We start from the raw sequence: 24630 nt of genomic DNA, 5'->3' as shown, positions 1-24630 counted from the left end.
AACTCCCTAGTTAGAGTGGCTGTAGACTCTCAAGTAGTTAGGTAAAACTATTTACAGGAAGAAAATCAAGGGCTCAAAAAGGCATCTACTTAGCTGAGAGCTCCACTGGCATTGAAAAACTGGAGGACAGTACTACGTATGTATTAATGTGTTAGTACAATACAGTTTATGTAAACACCTGAGAAATAAAATAGTTGCAGTTATGAAGTATCCCTTCATATTGTCTAATTTCAAAAGGAATGCCCATCCCTGCAGAGAGAAGAGAGGGTCTAATAGTGAAACACAAACAGATGTTGGCCCTTGGCTGTACATTTGCTTTGAAGATTAAATGCATTTTCAGCTTTGAAAAAAAAAAAAAGACATTTGTTTTACTGAGTGTAGAGCTGCTAGGCGTTGGCATGGAGACAGGAATTCCCTCCTAGTGAGGTCTGTTTGTTGAGTGCATATGAGATGAACTTTCTGTAAGGCTAGTTGCAAGAAGGTGAGAAACCAGCAGCACCAAGAAAATGTACTAAAATCCTGTTGGCATATAGAGTTGTTGGTCCACTTTGCACAAAACACCAACAGGAGATGAATGTTGTCAAATCAAGTCAAAATCCATGGTCCAGGAGTCTCTCCTTGCAAGGTGGCGGGGTGGAGTGGGAGTGGGATGTGGGAGTGGAGACGCAGTTGGTGTGTTTCATGCCCGAGTGCCAGAGAGTTCTGTAAAACATAACCATGATAACCAATTAACAAATTCTTTAAGCGCTCCATGTGCAGTTTCCCTTACCAAGGGCTCCCTTTTTCTTTGTCTCCTAAACACACACACAAACACACACACACACGATTCAAAGCTCATCTTTTTGCTTCAAGATGCAGTACCAGTTTCATATTTTCTATGATTTTACCCAGTCCACTTTCAGTTCCCACATGAGACATTATTTGAGTTCTTTTCAGAACTGCCCCCTCTAACTCAAGCTGCTGCACAGTCTTACTGATTTAGCACCACTGCCCCAGCCTACATCTCTGCTTCTATTCTCTGGACATGGCAGAGTGAAACTGCCCCGAATATGCACACAGCTCAGGGACTAGAGAAAGCTGATGGTTCCTGCAGGCAGCCCCAATTCAACAGTGACTGAACAGTGCATAAAAATGCCACCAGCCCACCTTCAGCAGAACTCTGGGAGGCACCTGAATACTTTACAGAGCTCTAGAGAATTCAAGTCCCCATCGTCTAGAGATGAGACCTTGGCAATGATCTTCATTTGCTTTTTTTCTCCTCATCTGCCTCACTCTCCTTTTCTTTTTTTCCCAGGGTCATCTTCCAAATGAATGACTTTCCCTGAAGTACCTACCCAGGTTCTGCCTTCAGGGACTCAAACTAAGACACATCTTTAACAGCACAACATGGAGAAACAGAAGCTGGTTTTGTTTTGTTTATTTTTCCGATAGGAAAGTAATAAAACAGCAGCAAATGAGTCACAGAATACTCATGGCATCAACTTCTGGCACCCCAAAAACTGAGGAGATACCATAAAGGAGCATTTCTGGCTCCCATTCCCTGTATCTCATGCTACACAAACTGCACATCCCTTCCCTACAGTCCTTAACCACTTAATGGTGGCAAGCTGTGCAGCGCCATCTGTGTCATTATGTACTTTGCATTAGGCAACCGCAAGGGTGTAAGACTTTGAAACTTTGCGTAACAGATGCCTCAGACTTTCCAGGTGCTCCTAGAACTTCACCGTCCTCTGATTTAACACTCAACGCTAAAGCTTACCACCCCACCTAATCATCTTCTGAAGTCACCCAAGAATTCTAAACTTGCACATTCTTTAGGTGGAAGTCATTGAACATTGCTACTGTGTTTCTTTCCCTGGATAGTGCCAACTCAACTCTGTCTTTCTAATTCCAATTCCACAAAAACCACAGGTTCTCACTCAGTAATTTATATTTAACTGATGTGCAATAAATGTTCATCATACAACGTAACAAATTTTCCCACAAAGAAAACTTATACCCATCTCAATTCTCATAACCTGCATTGTAAAAGGACTTGGATACAATTGTCATTTATGAACTTCCCATTTGCTGTTAATAGTGGTTTAAAAACATACTGTTGTCTTTTTTTCAATACACTGTACAAAGTATGAATTAAGTGAAATTCCAGATTCTCACAGAAAACAGAAAAATTAGGTCTTGACATGTTTGCATCCCTTTTAAAAAAGTAACTGAAATTTCTAAATGAAAACAAAAGAGCTTTCCTCACAGCACTGTACCTGCTGGTCTAGGTTTTTTAGCTGTGTTCACTGCTGCCATGAACATGTATTCACTATTCGGGTCATGCACACTGGGTTGATACTTCTGAAAGAAAAAAAGAGAGAGAGAGAGAAACATGGTTTGTCACCTATTTTCCCTATGTTCACTCCTGTTGTTTGTATAAAAAGCTTCTGAATTTATGCTAAGCAGAAGAATAAAAGAATAAAATCTTCAAAGAAGAGCTTTCTATTGAACTTCCTCATTTTCACCATATTGTTATTTCCCCCAATAGAACTTGACTGTGGGGCCAATCCCATTCTCTTCCTTTTTTTATTTCTCTTATCAATTTCCAATCTGGCAGATACACACGCTATCTGGTCCATATACTGAGAACGGCACATTCACATAATATGCACAATGGCTTTGGGATTCTACAGTGTAAAATGCTAAAAGCAACATCTCACAACACTGAGAAATTTTTGTTGCAGTTCTTTTGTTGTTGTTGCTGTAGAAGTTTTTATTTATTTGAAATAAGTAAGGAGGAAAGGGGGAAGAGGGAGAGAGAAAGGGGAGAATGAGAGAGAGACAGAGAGGAAAAAAAAGAGATGGAAATTGCTCACCTTTTTTGTAAACCAAAAAATAAACATGCATCCAAAAATGTAGACTATCACAAAAGCTGCACATCCTATGGGTAACCAGAACTTCAGTTGGCAACAGTGCTGTGATTCTGGGTGGGAAAAAAAAGTTATGTTAGTGAAAAACCCAACACATCTCCCGGCACAGTGCTGAATCACTTCGTTTTGTTGTTGTTGCTTGTTGGTTTTACAAAATTGAAAGGAGCTATCAAACAAAATAAAGCTTTCCTTCATTATGAAGTCCAGGAAATACATGGTAATTAACATATCTTATAGCACTAAACTTAATGGACAATGCAGTAAGAAGTTTGCAAATGTGGACAACAAGAAGGGCTTTTCTGACTATACTTTAATCCCACTAACCCTGAACAAAACCAAACCTTAAACCTTAGGAGAACAGAAATAAGAGGCATTAAACCTTGAGTTAGGGGTATTTTTCCTATATTTACTCTTAATTGTAATGGTATTTGGTTTTTCTTTTTAAACTGTTTTATTGGAAAGGCAGATATACAGAGAGGAGGAGAGAAAGAAAGGAAGATCTTCCGTCTGATGGTTCACTCCCCAAACGGCTGCAATGGCTGGAGCTGAGCCAATCCGAAGCCAGAAGCCAGGAGCTTCTCCCAGGTCTCCCACGCGGGTGCAGGGTCTCAAGGCTTTGGGCCATCCTCGACTGCTTTCCCAGGCCACAAGCACGAATCTAGATGGGAAGCAGGGCCACCGGGATTAGAACTGGGGTCCATATGGGATCCTGGTGCGTGCAAGGCAAGGACTTTAACCACAACATTATTGCACCGGGCCCAATGGTATTTGTTTCTTAAAAGCAACATGATCTATCTAGCCTAGTAGGATTTGTAATTAGGTTGCATATTATTGATTGATACTAGTTGTTGCTATTATAGTAAATTTTATATTTTCATCAAAACTGCTTCCTTTCAGCCTTGTCTGAATAAATTCCAACAGGAAACACATATTTGTTTATTTGTTTTTCATTAGTGAGGAAAGTTGTCAAACTGTAAATGTGACTCTTGAACCAGAGAGATGAAAGCAATCTCTTACCATAAATATGCAAATATTCTTTAAGAGTCTCTACTTGAAAAGGAGGAGGATCAAAAATTGATAACTTGCAGAAGTAATAGCCGGCATAGGAACTGTCCAAATTATATAGAAAAAAAGACACACTGTTGTTGAGTAACTGATGTTGACAGGATTTCAGAGCCTTCACAATCACTGCGTTTTCATTGTCCCTCGTCTGCCTGAGGTCACAGAGCACTTGTTCCCCCCTCAGCAGCTGCATTTTGAATTGTTGTACAGACTCAGGGTATCTGCATAAAACTTGCACACTTCCGTTGTGAAATGCAAACATCTCATACTTGGCAGAATCATTGGTTTCCCCTGGATAAAACAGAAAGGAAAAAAAAAAAGCAAAAGTAATGATTTATGAATCTATTGCCCTATTAATTACATTAGAACACTTATCTCTTCATTAAATCACCTCTATTATGCTCAAATGAAATAAGTTTACATCCAAAGAATCTCCTAGAACAATAAATTAACATGAAGCTCATTTGTCATGTATGAATATATAATTTTTAGTATGTTCAGCACTAAGTAATATATTTACACAGCATTCAGTGAATAGTATGGTCTTCCGCCTTTGGCAGAGTCCATATTAGAGACTGATGGTAAACTAATGAATGTAGGAATGCATCATAATTTGGGCTAGCACTGGAGTACCATTCTAATATAGGTGGTAGGGTTAGGATGGGTTATAACTTGGATCAGAGGATCAGAAAAATTCTACTCTAAATATTACTTATAAAATTGAAATTAAAAGATGAACAGAACTTAGCCAAACAAGCAAAGATTTTGGAAACGACACAATTTGTAGGGAAAACGCTTTTAAAATTTCAAAATGTCTTAATCTGAGCATGAAGTGTTCGATATAATATACATATATTTAAATTATGCCCTTCCATAAGACAACAGAAGAATAGGACAAAAATATTTTCAGATGACAGAAAGATGTCTTTTCTGAACCTCATCCATTCAGAACTGAACCAAAGACTGACGATAAACATCAGGCCCAGATTTATGCTTATATTTTCATTTTTCAAATCTATTTCAAGTTTCTAGAAATAAAATAATGCTGTATTCTTTGCATGTGGTTAACACAAAACCTGAAATACCTTTGGCCTGGCTGCAGATTCTAAACAATTCAAATCACTCTGGGGCCCATGTGTGGTATAGCAAACAAAGTAGGCACCTGTGACCCTGGCATCTGGCACCAGTTCAAGTCCCAGCTGCTCCATTTCCAATCTTTTTCCCAGGTAATGCACCAAGGAAAACAGCAGAATGTGCCCAAAGTGCTTCAGCCCAGCACCCATGGTGGGAGAACCAGATAAAGCTCCAGACTCCTGGCTTTGGCCTGGCACAGCCCTAGCTACTGCAGTCATCTGGAGTTATCTGGGAAGTAACCCAGGTGACGAAGACCTCTCTCTCTCTCTCTCCCCACCTGGGGTGTGTGTGTGTGTGTGTGTGTGTGTGTGTGTGTGTGTGTGTGTGGTATGTATCTGTCTGTCTTCCCCTCTCTTTGTAATTCAGTCTTTCAAATCAATAAAAAAAAATAAATCTTTTCAAAAGGAAGAAATTCAAATTGTTCTTGCTTTTCTTTTTTCATTTTCCCTAATTGTACAGTAAAGTTACCTGCTAAAATTGTTTGGGAAAAGTATTAATATGATGGCTTACTATCTAAGTTTTAAAACATGTTTTTATTCTTTTCATGTATTTATATATTTTTAAAGATTTATTTATTTATTTATTTGAAAGATATTATGGGGTAGAAGGGTGGGACAGAGAGCAAGAGAGATCTATCATTCATGGGTTTTCTCTTCAAATCGCTACAATGGCTGTAACTGGCCAGGAGCCAAGAGCTTCATCCAGGTCTCCCATATGGGTGGCAGAGACCAAGGCACACAGACCCCCTTCTGCTGCTTTCCCAGGCACATTATCAGTGCGTTGGATCAGAAGTAGAGAGTTGAGACTCATACTGCTATCCAGATAGGATACTGGCATTGCAGTCAGAGGCTTTACCCTGCCACAATGTCAACCTGCTGCCTTTATTATTCAAAGATTAAAGCTCAGACCACTATGTAAAACTCTTTTAGGGAAAAAGAATTGTCCAGTGGTCCAGTGAAATAGAAATAGTATTTGGACATTTTTGCTCTTTATCTTCTAGAAGTATACTTTCATATTAATATATTAATTTGTATTCTGTCATTTAATGTTACATTATAAATATTTATGTTTTATAAATGCATAGTAATAATTATCCTTCCTAATTATTATGTAGCAGGCCATCATGTTAAGCTATCTTAATTTAAAGCCAATCCATTAATGTTGAATATTAAGATTGTTTTCAGCAATCTAATTTTGTGCAAATTTTATGACATTTGACCAAAATAATTAAACATTGTTGTCATGATATGTATTGTGGAACCTCAGCTTTCTTAAGGAGATGCTGCGATTTATAATAGGATGAGCATTATGCAGGATGGTCCATTTGCCACAAGTTTGCTTGTATTACTTGCCTTACTCTTCTTCAAGTTTCACCAAAATTATTTAGTTTTTAAAATCTCTATTTATATTTTTAGTTTATATTACTAGGGGATAGACACTCAAATTAGAAACATCATGCAAAACTATTCTAATTTTCAATGATGGTTGTCTAGATGATCCAATGCAATTCACACAACAAAACAAGCAAAACAGTCAAACAAAACCTTTGAAAGTGTTAGAAAAAAGACCTGAGAGAAAGAGAAGAAGTTTCTAGGTGAAATTTGTTGATAAAACCAAAACCCAGAGGTGCAGATTGGAACTGCTTTAGTTATGCTGCTCTCCTGAATCCTTAACTCCAAGAGTCACCAAGGGAGGAATCGTCTATAAGATTGTCTCAGAGTTAAATACCTAGAGAACAAGTAACTCAGAAACAAACCAGCCCTCATGTACATTATAACACACCTTTGAATCACTCCAGTCCTTCACTTCTGAGTCCAGAAAATCTTAATCCTTAAATCTTAATAAAATCTCAGGCTATTATCACATATAGGCTTTTGAAAATAAAACTGTTTCAAGAAGAAAGCAATTTTATGTTAGGCCTCACAATGTATCTAAAAATATTTATGTTAGAATGACATGCAACAATGCTATGATGCAAGCATACCATAAAAAAACAAACACAACGAAAAAAAGGATAGCCACAGGAACGTCATCCTATAGAAATAAACCCACAGTTTTGATATATACATTATTAAAGCACTCAATCCAAAAAGTTGTGCTTATTAAGTTTAGAGAAATAAAAGACAATCTTGTAATATTATCTAAACAGCACAAAAAAATTCGCTAATTTGAAAAGATACAAACTAGAATGGGCAAAGAGCATGCACTAGCAGATTAAAGACTAAATGGTTAGGTTTATTAGCACATTTAGATAGAGCTAAAGAAAGAATTGATGAACTGGAAGATGGGGTTTAAAGTTATTAAAAATTCAATCAAAATCCAAGAATTTCAACGAATCTTAAGTAGCTTGTTTAAAAAATACACACCTAGTTCAATTTTAGCAAAAAATCCTGAATCAGCCAGAAGAGGGGAAAAAAGACAGCTCACTGTCAAAGAAGCAAATATTAGACTGACAAATGGTATACAAAACAAATAATAAAAGCCACAATGCAGTGAAATTATAAATACATGTCTTCATTGTGTTGTCAATCCACAATATACTATCTAGGAGGACAGTAAACAACACAGGCCTGTTGTGATTTCTTGAACAAGCATTATAAATATTAGAAATAGAGCATATAACCTGAATTGCTATAAAATTCAACATAGTGATTTTTGTCTGCAGAGGAAATTTGAACCAGGTAAGAAAACACAAGGATAGAAAGGCTTCAAGTGTGCTGATAATGCCGTGTTTCTTGACCCACGCTGAGAGTTAGGCAGTGTGCTATAATCATTATTCATTCATGTAGATTACATTCATATTTTATTCATTGTTCTGTAGAGCTGTCTTGATTTACAGTGAAACTGCTTTTATTTTAAGTATACAGGAAGAAAATAATGCTTGTTTCCTACTACTAAAAGCAAAGAAATAAGGAGAGATGTGTCAGCATGAAGACAGCTGCAGTACACATCCAATTAAAATGCAAGGTATTTGCTCTGGCTACTTATTTGCCTTTAAGAGTAAATTACAGTGCACCACTGTTGTTTTGATGCTTAAATCTTGTATTAGTTTTTACAGAAGATAAAATCAGTGGACTGGTTCTTAGTTTCTTTATAAATGTTCAGAGCAAATTTCCCAGAGACTTCAGAGTATTATCAAGTAAACCACAAAGAGACTTGGGGCAGAGGTGTCTGTGGCTAGTGTGTACGTTGTCTTCCAATCCTCAAAACTATTTTGTCAGCAGCTTTTTCCTCTTTTTTGTTTATTCTGTGATCTATAACCCAGCATAACATGAAAATCAGAGTTGGCAGTGCAGTGTGGTAGAAGCTGAAGTGCAATATTTCCTAAGGAAAGCAGAATCAAATCTTGGTTCAACCACTGGGGAGGCTTTGTGACTTAAGTTTCCTAATCTATGAAATATGACAGTGAGACAAAAACATACTAAAGTTCTTTCCTACATTTACTAGCTTGAGTATTCACTATTCAAACATACCCAGGTAAATCTAAAAGCAGCAAGCCAGGCCAATACTTTGCTATGGAATGATTCTTCCATGAGATAAGGTCATGCTCCCACAACACCTTCTGCCTCAATATAGTAATGAACTATTGTGAAAATTCAGGAGAAATTAGAATGAATTAAACTGCTCTTCTTGCTCACAAAATAATCTAGGTATGCCTAGTAGGAGTGTTCCTAAGTTTTTCTTGAATGGCAATGTCAAAGGCAAATGTCATTGACATCAAGTGAAGATTCCAATACCTTATTTCTATCATACATAATCGACTATTAATTTATTCATTATTTTAAATGCTTTATTTACTTAGCAGATAAAGTTACAGAGGGCAGAGAGAGGGAAGTGGTTTCTATCCACTGGCTCATTTCCCCCAGTGACTCCAACAACCAGGGCATGAACCAGACCAAAGCCAGGAACTTCATCCCAGTCTCACACACGGATGGCGTGGGCCCAAGCATTTGACCCATCTTCTGCTATTTTCCCAAGGCCATTAGCAGGGAGCAAGACTGAAACTGAAGCATCCAGGACAAGAACTGGCACCCACATGGTCTTTGAGCTGATTGCTAACCATTCTCTACAATAACAAAAAAAGGGGGGTGAGGAGAGAGGGGACTTTCTGACCTTTCTGACTAATAATAGTCTGTTTGTGCAGGTAAAATATTTTCCAGTAATCAAATTTGCCATCCAAGGAAATTCTTCGTTGTTCTAGAAGCACACAGTTCAAAGCTCATCTTCTTTGTTAAACATCATCAAAGCAACATAAATAATAAAAGCAACAGTGCAGTGAAATTATATAATAAATGTTTTCATTGTGTTGTCAACCCACAAGAGGACAGTAAGGCAACATAGACCTGTTGTGATTTCTTGAACAAGCACTCCATGCACTACCATTCTGGCATCCCAACAATAAGAATAAATACAAACCTTTGAGGAGAAATAACGCCGATGACTGCTTAAGAAAACCCTGTTGGCTATTGGTTCTCTAACACTGAGAGCAAGGATTCATTATAGTCATTTGTTACTTTCGCTAACCAATTCTTTGTTCAATGGAAGATCCAAATTTCCTTCTCATTTCACAATATTTAACACATCTTCCACAGTCTGAGTTGCAACCCTATTAATATTGAATGACAAGGCCTTTGATTCTGTGCCGGTACACAAATTGAGCCCTGAACTCTACAGTTTTCCAGTGGACCGTCATCAACTGAAGTTTCATAGTAAGAGATCCTGGATGATAGATTCTCCCTGATGAAGATGTCATGTAATGCTCTTACTGGCAAAAGTTGGGGTCCTGAAGCCTCTTTGTCGATGCCTCTATCGATGTTCAAAGTGCCACTCTGTTAATTCAAGCTTAATTTCTGTTCATGAAGATTCATGGGTACAGATTTATACCAGTCCCTTCAAAGTACAGACGGATTCACTGCCTCCATAGCCACCAAGTCAGAATTTCTGCAAGGCTTCTGGAAGGGAATGTATTTTTATCGAACAGGCAGACATAAATGGCCCTCAGACCATTCTGGATCAGTGTTTACCACAATCACTGGCTTGAGCTTGTCCAAGACTATACTCACTGCAAGAAGCGTTGTGCCATCACCTCCCGCAGCTGTGACAGCATCTGTCCATGGAATAGTCTCTCCCCTTTACCAGATCAACCTCAATTCCTTCATTCTGCAAGCTGTCTATAAAATGTACCACATTTTTTTGGTGTAAATATGATGTTGTTCAATCAGTCCACTGTAGCTGAAGCCTTTCAGTTAAAGCCTGCTCCACTGACACATGCGCAGTGGCTGCTAAGCCACCTGGTAGCACCCACATGGAGTGTGAGCATTGAATCAGTGGCTTGATTCACTATACCACAATACCAACCTCTTTTTTTAATTTTTAACCACAAACACTGCTAGGGTCATCTATTTACTATTACATGTAGTAATAAGAAGGCTAACTCAAGTCTTCATATACTCAATGTTACTCCTTTCCATCTGGGAAACCATTGTACAACTCTTAAGCTTTTAATTTGAATTGTTTCAACTATGATATTTAACCAATTCATCCTTACTCTGGCATCTATGAGCTATACATGCTCAAACACAAAATTACAAATTCTCCTTAGCATTTGGTGACATCTGAGAGACATTATCAAAGAAGACTGTCCTTTATTATCATTTTAATGAACCAACAATTTAAAGAAAATCTGAATACATTAGCGTTTCCTAACTGTAGAAGCTACTAGCTACAACCTCTCTTCACTTACCTTGGATATTTTTATCTCCAGATCCAACAATCAGCTTAAAATAGTGACATGATAGCATTCATTTTATTACTGATGTCTGTTCTGATTGTTTGAGCATCAAACCTATTTAGTCAGTTCCTCTACTATAGTAATCACTTAAAATTATGAGTATCATCCTAACCAATCTCTCTCATCTTGCGTTTTTCTCAAGTTTATGTTTTCTTCGTGTACCACCTCCCTCAACGCACTGTCTCTTACATTACTCTTCAGCATGCTCCTCACTCTTAATGCACCATCTTCAGCTCCAACACGTTTTCACAGATACTGTCAGTCCACATTTCATTCCTCACCTTCAGTCTCCTTTCTGTGACATGATTCAGTCGTTACACCTTGTGGATTTAAAAATCATATGGTGAGTCTTAGTTCTTTCTTCTGCAGATAACTGAAGGCTCAGACAGATTAAATTATTGGCCTGACATTGTACAGCTCTTAGCTGTCTGAAAGATTTTTAGGTCAGTACACCAAAAGCCATTACTAACCACCAATGGAAGTGTGACCAAAGCAGTAACCACAAGAAGTGAGAGTGGTCACTCACAACTGTGGTTACAGGGCCACTGTCTGTGGGAGGAGGCTTGATTTCCTATACTTCTGCTTTATGTCCTACAGAATGCAATCATTGCTCCTCCAACTGGTCCACATCCCCTACATCTGTCTCTTGGATCACCAGATTTCCCCACTTCCTGCTTTCTATCTGGTCCATTTACAATCATCCTCTACAGAAAATACAGACTGATCTTCTAAGAACCATAACCAAATAGGATCATTATCTTGCTTTGAAAACTTCCACAGCCATTCTGTAAAATCTGACTCCTTACTCTGGCTTCTCATAAACCAACCCATCTCTCTCACTTCACTTTGCAACAGTCTTTCACCACAGCCACACTGCATACTTGAATGCCTCAAACATGTGGAGATGCTTCCCAGGGCTTTGCACTGGATAATTTTGGGGGGTGGGGGGGGAGGGGACTTACAATATTTTCCCTCATCTTCCATGGCTGCTGCTTTTTCATTCTTCAAGGCTAATGGCAAGATGATGACTCATTTGGTTATGGTTCTTAGATCAGACTGTATTCTCTGTGGAGGATGATTATAAATAGACGAAGCAGAAAGCAGAGAGTGGAGAAATTTTGTGATTCAAGAGACAGATGTGGGGATGTGGACCAGTTGGAGGAGCAATCATTAGATTCTCTTGAATGTAAAGCAGAAATATAGGAAATCAGCGTACAATTCAAATTACATAATCAAGTACTTCTCTATTTTATTACTTGAGATATTTATCAACATTTAAAATCATTTGGATTGCTTGCTTATTTATTTATTTCCTTGCTACCACAGTATAGCCTAATCTCTAAAATCAGGAGTCTTTTAATCATTCACAAACCGATTCCAGGAGTCTACAACATCACCTTCCTTAGAGTAAGCCACAAGAAACACTTATTAGATGCAGAGATGGATGGATGGGTGAATGAATGGATGGAAGGGCAAATGAACATGTAAATTTTAGTAATGTTGTTAATCTAAAGAGATACAATGTGAAACACAGAATATAAAAACCAAAATAGCTCATAGAAAGCATCAAGTTAAATTTTTCATCTTAATGCTTGCATTTACATTTATTAATTAAAAAACAGCACCAACAAAGTGAGCACCTTGCCCAGGATTACATAGCTTGTAGCTGGGACATAAACCTAGTTAAGGCAAATTACATTACTTTTCTTCTAGAAATAAGTCCACCGGGATGTATGAATACAAGACACCAACCCAGTTATTACATTAAGTTCTAATGAGAATCATTTGTCAGAGTTTGAAAGAAAAAGATTCGTTACCAGTAAATATTTACCAGGCCCATTAACAATTACTTAAGTGATTTATAGCTTTTGGCTTTTTAATGCCCATATAGGGCAGGACAGGATTCAATCAAATTGACTCCCTAGATCTCCTAAAGTACCCAAAATTTACCTGCCTTATGGCCAGACCAATGATTATTCCAATAGCTTCAGCACTTTATAAACCATAGCATTTTAGTGATTCGTGGTATAAATGCCTTGCTTTATTATTTATCATTGACTGTCTTGCTAAAATACAAAAAACAATATGTTCTCTTGAATCTAAGTGGTAACATCATAAAATTTATATTGGTTGATTTCTTTAGGTTTACAAAATTGTTACAGGATAAACATATTAAATGATTTTTTGGTGAATGGAATCAGGTAAAAATCAATTGAAAATACCTCTCACCTAAAAATTGCACTACAGCAAGAATATATTATTTACCTATTAATTCTGACCCTATCTGAACTCACATAAGATAGTATTTTTAGGATCCATCTTATTCAGACTCTGGTTGAAAATCCTTTGCAAAAAGTATTCAAAGAACCCACATAATCTAGGGAGGGTGGGACAAGTCAACAATGTGATTGAATGCTCTTTAACTCAGACTTCTAACCACAAACCTCCACGAAGATCACAGAGTGATAGAAAGATAAGATCTCCTGAGTTTGCAATTGTTGATAGTGCATATTAACCCATTTACTGTAATCAAACAATGATAAGCTTTAGTTTAGCACAGTACCTGAATGTGGCACAAGAAATAAAGTTCTAAAAATTTCCTTGTTTATACTATTTTCATTACACTTATTTTAAATGTTTATAAGTGCATTTAAAAGGAAGAATGACTAAGAGTAAGGGAGACAGAGAGTGAAAGAGAATCTTTTATTCACTGGATCACTCCAGAAATGCCTCCCCAAAGCGTGGGACGACCAGAAAAAATTCTGGAGCCTTGAACTCCAAGTACCTAGAGTAGCTCACATTGGCATCAGTAGGATGCAACTCGTGTTGACATCAGTACAAAGACGGATCAGAAGTATGGAGTATCAGGGACCCAGTCCAGGTACATCAATACCTAATTCAGATGACCCAAGAAGTGGTTTAATCCATTGTCACATTATCTGGGTCACAATTGACAACTCAGCTAAGAAATTCTGAAATTTTCCAACATGTGTGCTTCCTAACACCTTTTCATTTTTTCAATTTTCATAAAAAGCAATGTCATTTTAGAATAATTCTACCAGCTACAACTCTCAGGATCCTGGTAGAGATACATATGTATATCTACAATGCCTATTCTTCTGCTACTTTTCAAAGGCATTCCTTTTTTAAAAAGAGGTTGAATCCAGAGAGGGCAGGGATGGCAGCCAAGATAAACTCAACCAAATATGAAATTCTAGCATGTGGAGAAAACAAAACCTAAAATGTGAAGATAAGTGAGGAGAAATTCCAAAAATCAAAACATATACACACAAAATGTGTGAGTCATATTTACTGTCTCAGGAACTCTACAACAAAGACAAAACTAACCTTTCTTCTCTAAGCATGATAACAAGAAGCAGAAAAGATTGATTTTTCTCCTTGTTCAAACTCACACAATATACAGAGTAATTAATTTGCAAGTAAGTTGCTTTACTAGTTATTTCAATACTATTTATTTGAAATGATTGTGCTAGAAAAATAACAGACAATTTAAAAAAAAACTATACTTAGCCTCACAGAGAGATAGAGAGCAAGGGCTTTATGAATATCTCTGAATACCCACATTATTATGTATTTCACACTTGTTGTGTAAAGTTCTCTAGACACATGGATAAAGCATTTGCTACATTAAATTTACTTGTACTCGTACTTCCAGCTCTCATTTATGATCCTGTAACTCACTCATTATCTGCAACCCTTGTATCTAATCTCCTTTTGACATCTCTATGAGGATTTGCCCTTGCAAGTCAAATGTGCTCCATGTCCACAATAGAGACAATATTCACTCATCCAAGTCAAACCCTGTGCTTGAGAGAGTCACTGCACCTATCCTAGAACTATCAAACTCTTCATTGAAACTTCTCTGTAATTCTCCTTGCCTGTTAGTTTGTGAGTTCAGTTTTGTCCAGATACTACATATTTCTTGATGTTGACCACTTTCCCAAAGCCTCTTGTCAATACATAGCATTCCCAAGTCACCCCTCACCTACGGAAGTATCTCCACACCATCTTTTTCCTCCCATTCCTCCTCCATGATTCTCCCAAAAAAGCATGCCTCCTAAAGGTATTCATCCTTCCAGCTTAAATATCTCCATCAGTCTCTGTGGTTTCTGAGATTTTTTTAAATCTCATTGGTATGATACTAATGCCTTTAAAATCTTGCAGATAATTTGTTCAAATTACACTAAAAAATGTGGCTGTCACTTTTGCATCATTCTTTTGGTTCCATAAGCTAAATGACAAATATAAAAACCTTCTTCATACACACTTTAAGAACCATTTTCATTGTCAACTCATCTTTTGGAGAATTTCTGAGAATGCCTGATAAAGAATCTTATCTTTATAGTCTCAATAACTTCTAATAATTTGTTTATACCAATATATGTATAATACATATTATATTGGAGCATTATTGCTTATATTCTTCATTTAATTATGAGTTTCCTAATAAGAGCACCATCATGATTGATTAAATAACCCCAAAAGCTGAAACACAATAAATCCCAGTAATATTAAATGAATGAATGTATGGAAAGGGAAGGCTATACATGTTGGAAAATATCCTTGGAATGTATAAAATAAAGTGACAAAAATTGAGCAAGAGCCTATTTACTGGACATTGTGAAAAATTCCCAATCCAAATGCAAAGATGGACTGAATTAGCTTCACCAAGTGCTAAAAGTGTAAATACATACCCATACACAGACACACACACAGACACACACACACACAAACTCACACACTCACACAAGAGTGTTGGATTAAACACACAATATATCATTAGATCCTCACAGCAATCTTTCATGTCAGATTGCCTATTTTAATTTTTTTCTTTTTAACTGACATACAAAAACTGTATATATCTCTAGAATTCCATGTCATAATTTGAAACATTTACATACTGTGTAATGCCCAATGAAAAATAAACATAACTAATTTCTCACACATTGAATTTTTCTTTATGGTGAAATCATTCAAAATCTTTCCTTTGAGTTACTTCATTGAAATCTATAGGGCATCATTATTTTTAGAAAAAGAGAAAAGAAATAGAAAGAGAATGTAGAATAAAAATAGAAAGAGAAAAAGGATAGAAGTTCTGGTGAAAATGTGGAGAAAAGAGAACTCTGGCAAACCTTTGGTGGGAATGTGAATTAAAACCAGAATGAACGTTTTATTAATCATAAAAACCAGAATGAACGTTTATCAAAAAACAGAATTTCCATACGATTCAGAATCCCCGCACTGAATATGCATCCAAGATAAATGAAATCATCCTAAGTGACATCTTGATTCCCAGGTTTATTGTAGCACCCTTCACTGCAGCCAGGAAAAGCAAACAACTTAGATAGTCATCAACTGATGACTGCGTAAAGAAAGTGTGATACTTACACACAATGGAATGCTACCCAGGCATAAATAAAAGGACTAGAGCTTGTCATTGGCAACAATGTGGACTGAAGCAGAAGTCATGAGGTTATGTAACATAATCCAATCACATGTTGCCTTTTTTAAGCCGTATTTTGCATCCAGAGAAGCTGAAACTTAAATACTTGGCTCAAGACTATACTGTCAATGTGAAACAAGTTACAATTTTAACTTAGACATTCTGACACCAGAGTCCACACACTTTATTAATCCTCTGCTCAAAGTCCAACCCACTAATTTTAGAGAAATTAGAGCACAGGAGCTAATGAGAAACAAAAAGAGCCTTTAAACATTAGACTAAAGATAATTCGCAGGCATTTCTTTGTCATCAATATGTGTAAGATCAATTACTGCCACAAATGCTTAAAGCAGTATTCTAATTGATGTTACATAGATGTTCCATGATTCAAAATGTTATCATATATCAAAAATCTTTTATAATTTCCTAGATACAACATTATATTGTGCTTAATACACTCATCTTCCTGGATATTTGCATTCATCAATCATTGTAAGCTAACTTGTGTATTTGAATCAATAATAAAATCTGGGTCAATAGATTCTTAATGATTATCCCATAGTATATCTGTCCACAGAAAAATATAGAAACAGATTCATAGATATAAGAAAATTTCATCATAATTTAGAAAGTGCAGTGGCTGCTATGACTTTTTCTCTTTAGTCATAACCTATACAAAATAAACAGCTTTATGAGTGCAGAAGAAGCAATGGTGTTGTTTCCATACTATTGTATGAAATTGATTCTTTGATTGCTTGGTCCTAGGAGAATACAACCATTGACTGTAGAGTTGATTTCTCAAATTTGAAAGAATTACTTTCAAGTGAATTTTAATTGATTATTGAAAATCTATATCTGTTTTAAGATTGCTGGAACACATTACATCAGCACTGGTGGCCAAATGAATCACTTCAAGTCCATTATCCTATTTCTTCTTTTTTACTCAAGCAAAATAGATACAAACATTATTAGGTTAAGTGTGACCCGCAAAGGTTCTTATCCCTACTTTTTCTTTCTCTCCTCAAAATAGTATTTGTTTTGTCCAACTTTACAGGACTAAACAAAGGAAAAATAATCTTTGCTAACAATTTGAATTTCTGAGTTATACTCTTCACATTCTTATCTTTTACTTTCCAGAAATAATTTTTGAATTTTTACAAGTTTCAAATATCACAAATCTCATTTTACTTAGAATAATCAAAAATGTCACTTTTCAGCTTTTTAGAACAGTAGTAGTATGGAGGTAAGATTCACAGAGGAAAGATGATCTCTTCCTTAATTTTTAAAGCCTATAAATGAATTTAAAATACATTTTTTTTTGTTACAGTTACAAAGCCCAGTAACTCATTTTATTAGAAAACTCAATAATCTCATACTAAGGAGGTAGTACACGTTGTTGAGCTCGGTCACTTTATAACTGTGAATATTGGGGGAAAATTTTAATTTATTATATTGTTTGTTTTTGAAAGGCAGGATGGCAGGTGTATGGGGATATTCCATCTGCTGACTCATTCCTCAAATGCCTGCAACAGCCATGGTTGGATCATGCCAAAGTCAAGAGCCTTGAACTCCATCCAGACCTCATATGTGGATGGCAGGAATACAAGCACTTGAACCATTATCCGCTACTTCCAAAGTGCATTGACAAGAGCACAAAGGCATTGGATTAATCCAAAGCACCACAATGTCTACCCACTAAGGTAAATTTCTTAAGTCATGTAACACTATAGATATTACTGTGAGCAAATTTCAGATAAAAAGTCAGCTCCCCCCCATACACCTACATTTTATTTCTACCAAGAAATGGGAATATGACTGTAGTAATTTTAAAACTATGTTATTCCATTTCATCTAAAGAGTTGTGGTTAATAAGCATAAGCAAGTCAAGAAAGCCATTTTGTTCACTAATAATGAAAAAAACAAATGAGTCAAGATTTTACCTGCGAATAACAGGCATTTCTAGAAAGGGAGATGTGGGTGGAGGTAAAGATTAAACAATGCGAAGGAAGGAGACTTAGACAAGCATGAAACTACTCATCCGCAACCCTGTAAGATGGTGGACAATTAGCCACAGTACCAGAAAAGGAAGATACCAGCTCCCTTTAAAGTCAAAGAAAGACTTCTTCACCTGTGCTGGACTTCGGAAATTCAGGGACATTTGAGGAAATCATATATAATCTTCTGATTAGTGAATCAGAACATAAATCTCAAGACAAAAGCAGATGTTTAGAATGATGTTATCTGTAAAAATATGTGGTATGGTATAAAGTGTTGTTTGAACAGAAAACATTACAAGAGAAAACCTAGCAAAGATCTGCAACTAAACTGTTCAAGTTAAATCAGTAAGACCCATGTGTGAGGCAGGGCTACCTTCACTGGGGGTAGCATGAGACTAGAAAGGGAAGAATATTCTAGAGTCTTCATGTCAGTGTAGACAATAGGGGTTAAACGCAATAGGAAAGCACTGTCATTCGATTAAGATTCTCTGAACATGATAATGACTGTTAACTTAAAAAGAATAATTAACTGTCCACATTCACAAAAGGCAAGTGGGAGAGATCAAAGAAACACTCAAACCAACGAAAGCCAAACAGTGTATACAACAAAAAGGTCTATACCTAAAATGTCATGATTCACTTCAAGAGCAGAAAGATGGACTTGTGACTGTCGCTGAAGGACTATACTACCATATGCTATGCTATTGTAAAAATATAGAGGAAAATAGCCTATGTAACAGTATCACTAAAATTAAAAACAACAACAACAAAAGAAATACAGCCAAAAAATAAACATCATAATACTTAAGGAATAAAATCAAGTACAACCTCATCGTGTTGAGTATAAATGAACAATAAACGTTTTAAATATCCACCAGGTATACAGGAAAGGTCCCATTCAACAGTCTTCTCTCTGAACTCGAGGGAATGAGCAGGTGTTGAGATACAATGGAGCTATTTTTCTCAAGCGGTGGAATTCAGGAATCGCTGCAATACTGCATAACAAAGCAATACTCCAGGTGGCCTTGAGGTATGGTCTCCCAACTTCCCCACCAGACACAGCATAAGACACAACATGTTTACTAAGCACCATCCACCATTAGTCATTTATTCATTTCCAGTTTTGTGTGTTCTCCACACTGAACTTACAGTTGTATTTCTAATATCAAAATCCAACGGTGGGGGGGGAGGGAGGTCCGGTGGCCTAGTGGCTAAAGTCCTTGCCTTGAACGCCCCCAGGGTCCCATATGCGCACCGGTTCTAATCCCGGCAGCTCCACTTCCCTTCCAGCTCCCTGCTTGTGGCCTGGGAAAGCAGTCGAGGACGGCCCAAAGCTTTGGGACCCTGCACCCATGTGGGATGCCGGGAAGAAGTTCCTGGATCCTGGCTTCGGAGCGGCATAGTATTGGCCATTGCGCTCAATGGGGGAGTGAATCATCGGATGGAAGATCTTCCTCTGTGTCTCCCCTCCTCTCTGTAAATCTGACTTTCCAATAAATAAATAAATCTTTAAAAAAAATAATCCAACGGGACACCCACATGACCCATAGCATAGAAGGAGAGTCTTCTCAATGCAGATACAAGTTTAGGTTTTCCAGGCCCTTGTACAAGTAAGAGTCTCTGATTATTCCAAAATCATTAAAAGAATGAAATTTTGTTAAACGTTGCACTGATATCCATAGCATACTAGACATCATCAAGGTTTCTAACATTCTTTTTTAAACATTTTATTTCAGATTAGTTTTAAATTCACAGAACCAAATATGAATCAGTGACAATAGTTTTGAAATACCCTACATAAAGCTTCCCCTATTGTTAAATCTTAAATTTATATAATGTATTTGTCACATCCTATAAACCAAAAGTGGTAATTCACCAATAAAACAACAACACTTGTTAGACTACCCCTGCCTTAAGATTTATGCTGAATCTGCTATTCCAACACAGTATGAGGGAGTGGATATGCTTGGGTCATGCATATTAGTGTTTTAATCTCAGTTTTGCTGCTAATCAAAGTGCAACAAGTCACTTTGCCTTTCTTATTCTGAGTTTCCACACTGATTAAACTGACTTGATTTTGATTCTTTGTGTTGATTGCTTTTAAAATGGTAGCTGCTGAGAACATACAATACGGAGACATTTTGAATATTGTGATTGTTACCATGCTCAAAATCACCAAATTTAGTCATTCCTAACTCAATTTTGCCACCTGTTACATAGGAAGATGACCAGTTCCATTCCATGGTTTTCTGTGTGATAACAGTGAGCACCATTTTTATTTAAACTCCAGACAAATGACATTCCAGAAGCACATTTTTTTCATAACCTTATAAATGCAAATGTGTCTAAGGCTGATTCTATACTTGCAAAGAAATAACACCAATGTTAGTTCAAATCTCCTTAACACAACACCATCACCATAACTGCTCAGATGCACTTGGCACATTGCAATGACCTTTGCAACACCAACCAATCTTGCAAAGACTTGTACAATTCATAAGCAAATCTTTGCTCTGACCCAGGCAGTTTGAACAGTGTGTCTTCTGCTTGGCCTTCCAGCCACAGATGCACTCTTCCTAGTGCTTTCTCCCTGTTATCACACTCCTTCTTCTTCTGGTCCCCTGATCTTATTCATCCCCTCTTGCTACCGACTCTTAGCATGTGCCTTCTTATGTTAAGAATTTAACCAAGCTTCATGCTGTTCTCCTTACTGATTGCCACTTGCACTTCCAGCTCCTTCACACCTTTCTCCATGCTGACTGTTCATTGTCCTTCCAGTCTTAGTTCAAGGGCTGCATCCATCCACAGAAAATCTCACCTCCACAACCGCTCCATCTGGCCAGACTCCTTTATTACATTCTCTCATAGAACTGAATTCTGCCTGTAATTATCACTAACTCATGAGATTACATAGTAATCCTACTTAGTTTCAGAAGAGCAGGACTCATCTCTTTTGGCTAATTGCTGTATACAAAGCCACTAGCAGAATGCCTCCTGTATGACAAGTGCTCAGTATTCAATGAATGAGTGGATAAATGAATGAACAGATATCGAGTCCAACGCTACCTGTATATTGTTCATGCTGCTAGGAAAGAAGTAAATAAGAAAACAATAAGATTGGGACATTTCACTGGTAGATCCTAATCTCTTATTTAAAACCATCTCACTTTCCTTTTTCCAGCTTAAAGGTCAGGGCTCAGGGTTAAAGAGAATAAAGGTAACATAAAATGTATAGGGTAAGAAACAGCAAAAGCTGCTACACAAATGAATTTATGTTGCAGATAGCATTATTTAAATTTTCATATATAGTCTGTATATGCCTTCTAAGACAAAGAACAAAGATTCCAGAATGATTTTTTAATGTCTATTGCTACTACGAATATTTTTACATAATCCACTCTGCCTTCGCCTCCAAAGGGTACCCTAAGACTTAGTGTCAATAAAAACTGCATGGCTGCCTAGGCGTTTCGGATAACAGATCATCCAGGTAAGATTAAAATCAAAATCCTTATTTTCAAAACCCTTCCATTTTATTTTATGCCACACAAAGAATCCCTTGCCCAAATGGCAGGACTATTTAATTTTTATTCTATTGACATAAGTCATTTTATCTTTCATCTTTCCCTGAGAACAGTAAGCTAGACTTTTACTTTATCCATTGACAGGTAACTTCAAGCAGACAATTTTAAAATGCAGTGGTCTCTTGAAGTGCATTGTTCTATCTTAAAACACAATATCAAAGGCAGCAAAGCAAACTCAACACCATCCATGGTGACACGGGTGACAGGGTGACTTTAGCTGTGATCTGAAAGCGTTCCTACTTTCACAAAGTCACATTCTACGTGGTGCTGTTTTTCTACTTTTGATTTTATTTAATGTTCACATGGATTATAATTTAATAAAAATGATCAATAGACCACTCACCCATTAGAACTTCAACTTGGAAGCAGAAGAGAAAGAAATACCAAAGCTCTGACTTCATGTTTGCCAGGAGCAGGCACCCTCCTCCTTCGGTCTTCAGCGCTCACAACAAATTCATGTTCTCCGTTGTTTTCTATTTGCTGAAAAGGAAGTGGGTTTTGTGGGGGTTGAGTTAGTATGACACTGCCAATTCAAAGGTGGTATCTACTCATTGATGTAAATGGCAGTATGGGAGGCATGACTGCTCATGGGGAGTGAGCACTTAATCCAGAGATTATTGATGAATTGGAAGACAAGAGAACCGGCTCTTACTCTGGCTCCAACAAGTTAAAAAGACCATGTCTATTATTTTCAGACACACCCTGCTTGTCTGATTAAAGCAGTTTCTGGGAATAATGAAATAGAAAAAAATCCCCATAAGGTGAATAATGCACATATTTTAATTCACGCCTATCTGATGTTATTCAGAGAATAAAAAGCCTGTGAAATAGCACGGAGTGAGAATGAAATCATTAAAGATATTGAAATGAACAAATCTACAAGAAGGCGATCGTAGGAATCTGATGCATAGTATCTGTGGCCCTTACTACAAACTGAAATTTTCCATAGGATGGGATCAGTTTTAAACTAACTTTTATCCTGCTTTCCCTAATTCAGTCACCAGAAAAAAAAAAATTAAAAATCTGCCGTCAGCATTGGGGCTCAACCAGTTAAGTTGCAGCCTAGAATGTTGACACCCCTATAAGCACCAGATCTTGTCCAGGTGCTCAGCTTCTTCCCAGCTCCCTGTTAATGTGCATGGGGAGGCAGCAGAAGATGGCCCAAGTACCTGGGCCTTAGCCAATCACATGAGAGATGTAGAGGGAGGTTTAGGATCCTGGCTTTGGCCTGGTTCACTCCTGACTTTTGCCACCATTTGGGGAATGCAGCAATAGATGGAAGTTCTGCGTGTGTGTGTCTGTCACCTTGCCTTTCAAATAAATAAAATGATTCTTTTTTTAAAAAAAAAACTAAGAATCCCATAATGCTCTCTGTGTAATTCCAGGGAGATAAAGTATATAGCAATAATAATAAGTAATAATATAAATAATTATATGTGTATATGCTTAAAGATTTTATACACAATGCTATGTATTAATAAAAGACATGCATAAAATGTTAAATAACATACATTTAATATGTATAAAAATATGCTGAATACAGCAAATATTTACTTTGATGTTTTACATGTATTCAAATGGTTACTACTTATATAGATTTGTGCTGTTATACTTTACACATATATTAACTCCTTTAATCATCTTAACTACCTATGAGACAGAATGCCACTTATCTCCCCATTTTATCAGTAAGGAAAACTAAGGCACAGAGAGGCTCCAGTCTTCTTTGTAGTAAGTATAAGTGCTAGAATTTGAAGCGTCAGCCTCCAGTGTTTTCCTCTTAACCTATCAGGTGGATCCATTCATGCTAAAGCCTGCTGATCTTGCCATCCAGAGGACTGACCTAGTTCTCAGAACGCTGGAACGCTGTTCCCAGGTGTGACCTACCTAGGAACAACCAACTTGGCTGTCAGAGACAACATGCAGGTGAGAAGCTGAAGCCACGTGGGCAAGGAAACCAAGGTAGACGTCCACAGGATATGAGGCCTGCACCAAAGGGCTCTGAGGGTGATTGCCCAATTGCCCAGGTTTCCCCTAGGTATCTATTTTTTAGTGCTCTTGGGAATCTCAGAAGTGGATGATAGATAAATTATCTGAGGGGCTCAGCTAAACTGAGTAGTAGCAAAGAGGGACACCAGGAGCCTTGGGAATTCTCTACTCTATTTTCTCCATTTCCCTTCTACCATAGTCCCTGCCAACTTTAAGAGGAGGCACTTCCAAAGTCTGAGCATAGCAGTGGAGTCTTCCAGCACACTGACAAGCCAACAGAGATGAACTGATTAATCCTAATCTGGTGGTGGCCTTGCTGTACAATTAAATATGGGGAACTGTCACTTCCTGGGACAAAATCTGCAACTTCTGCAGCTGAGCTGAGCTGCAATCAAGAACACACAGCTCTCACACGATCAGTAGAGTCTGCCTCTTGAGGACATAGTAGATGCCAGATGCCGTGCTGCACATGCATTCTCTCACCCACTCTCCAATCTAATCCAGATCCCATGATGACTCTCATTTCATGGATGAGGAAACTGTGACAGAAATCAACTACTGCGAAGTCATGTGGTGGTACGTGAAAGAACCAAGTCAAACCCAGGCAATGAGAATGAACTCCAGATTCTGGGTTACCAATTAATATTGTCACACTCATCCTCCTTTACTAACCAGAAACTACTGGTAGCCCCTCCTATTT

At 37.3% G+C, this 24630-nt stretch overlaps 1 protein-coding gene and 1 pseudogene across 1 annotated transcript; both read right to left on the bottom strand.

Moving 5' to 3' along the window:
• Positions 1-345: 345 nt before the first annotated feature.
• Positions 346-22412, bottom strand: ICOS (inducible T cell costimulator). Its single transcript, XM_040984530.1, has 5 exons — positions 22285-22412; positions 3930-4265; positions 2859-2965; positions 2259-2343; positions 346-702 (listed from the first exon to the last, which is right to left on the bottom strand). The coding sequence occupies exons 1-5, from the start codon at positions 22340-22342 to the stop codon at positions 680-682; spliced, it is 609 nt and encodes a 202-aa protein (XP_040840464.1). The 5' UTR covers positions 22343-22412; the 3' UTR covers positions 346-679.
• LOC121159364 lies at positions 8976-10354 on the bottom strand (annotated as a pseudogene).
• Positions 22413-24630: the final 2218 nt, after the last annotated feature.

The sequence above is a fragment of the Ochotona curzoniae genome, unplaced genomic scaffold (genome assembly GCF_017591425.1).
Source record: "Ochotona curzoniae isolate NIBS_2020 unplaced genomic scaffold, NIBS_Ocur_1.0 contig_4148, whole genome shotgun sequence".
Taxonomy (NCBI): Eukaryota; Metazoa; Chordata; class Mammalia; order Lagomorpha; family Ochotonidae; genus Ochotona; species Ochotona curzoniae.
Note: the sequence above shows the minus strand (reverse complement) of the source record. Positions and strands in the feature narration are given on the sequence as shown.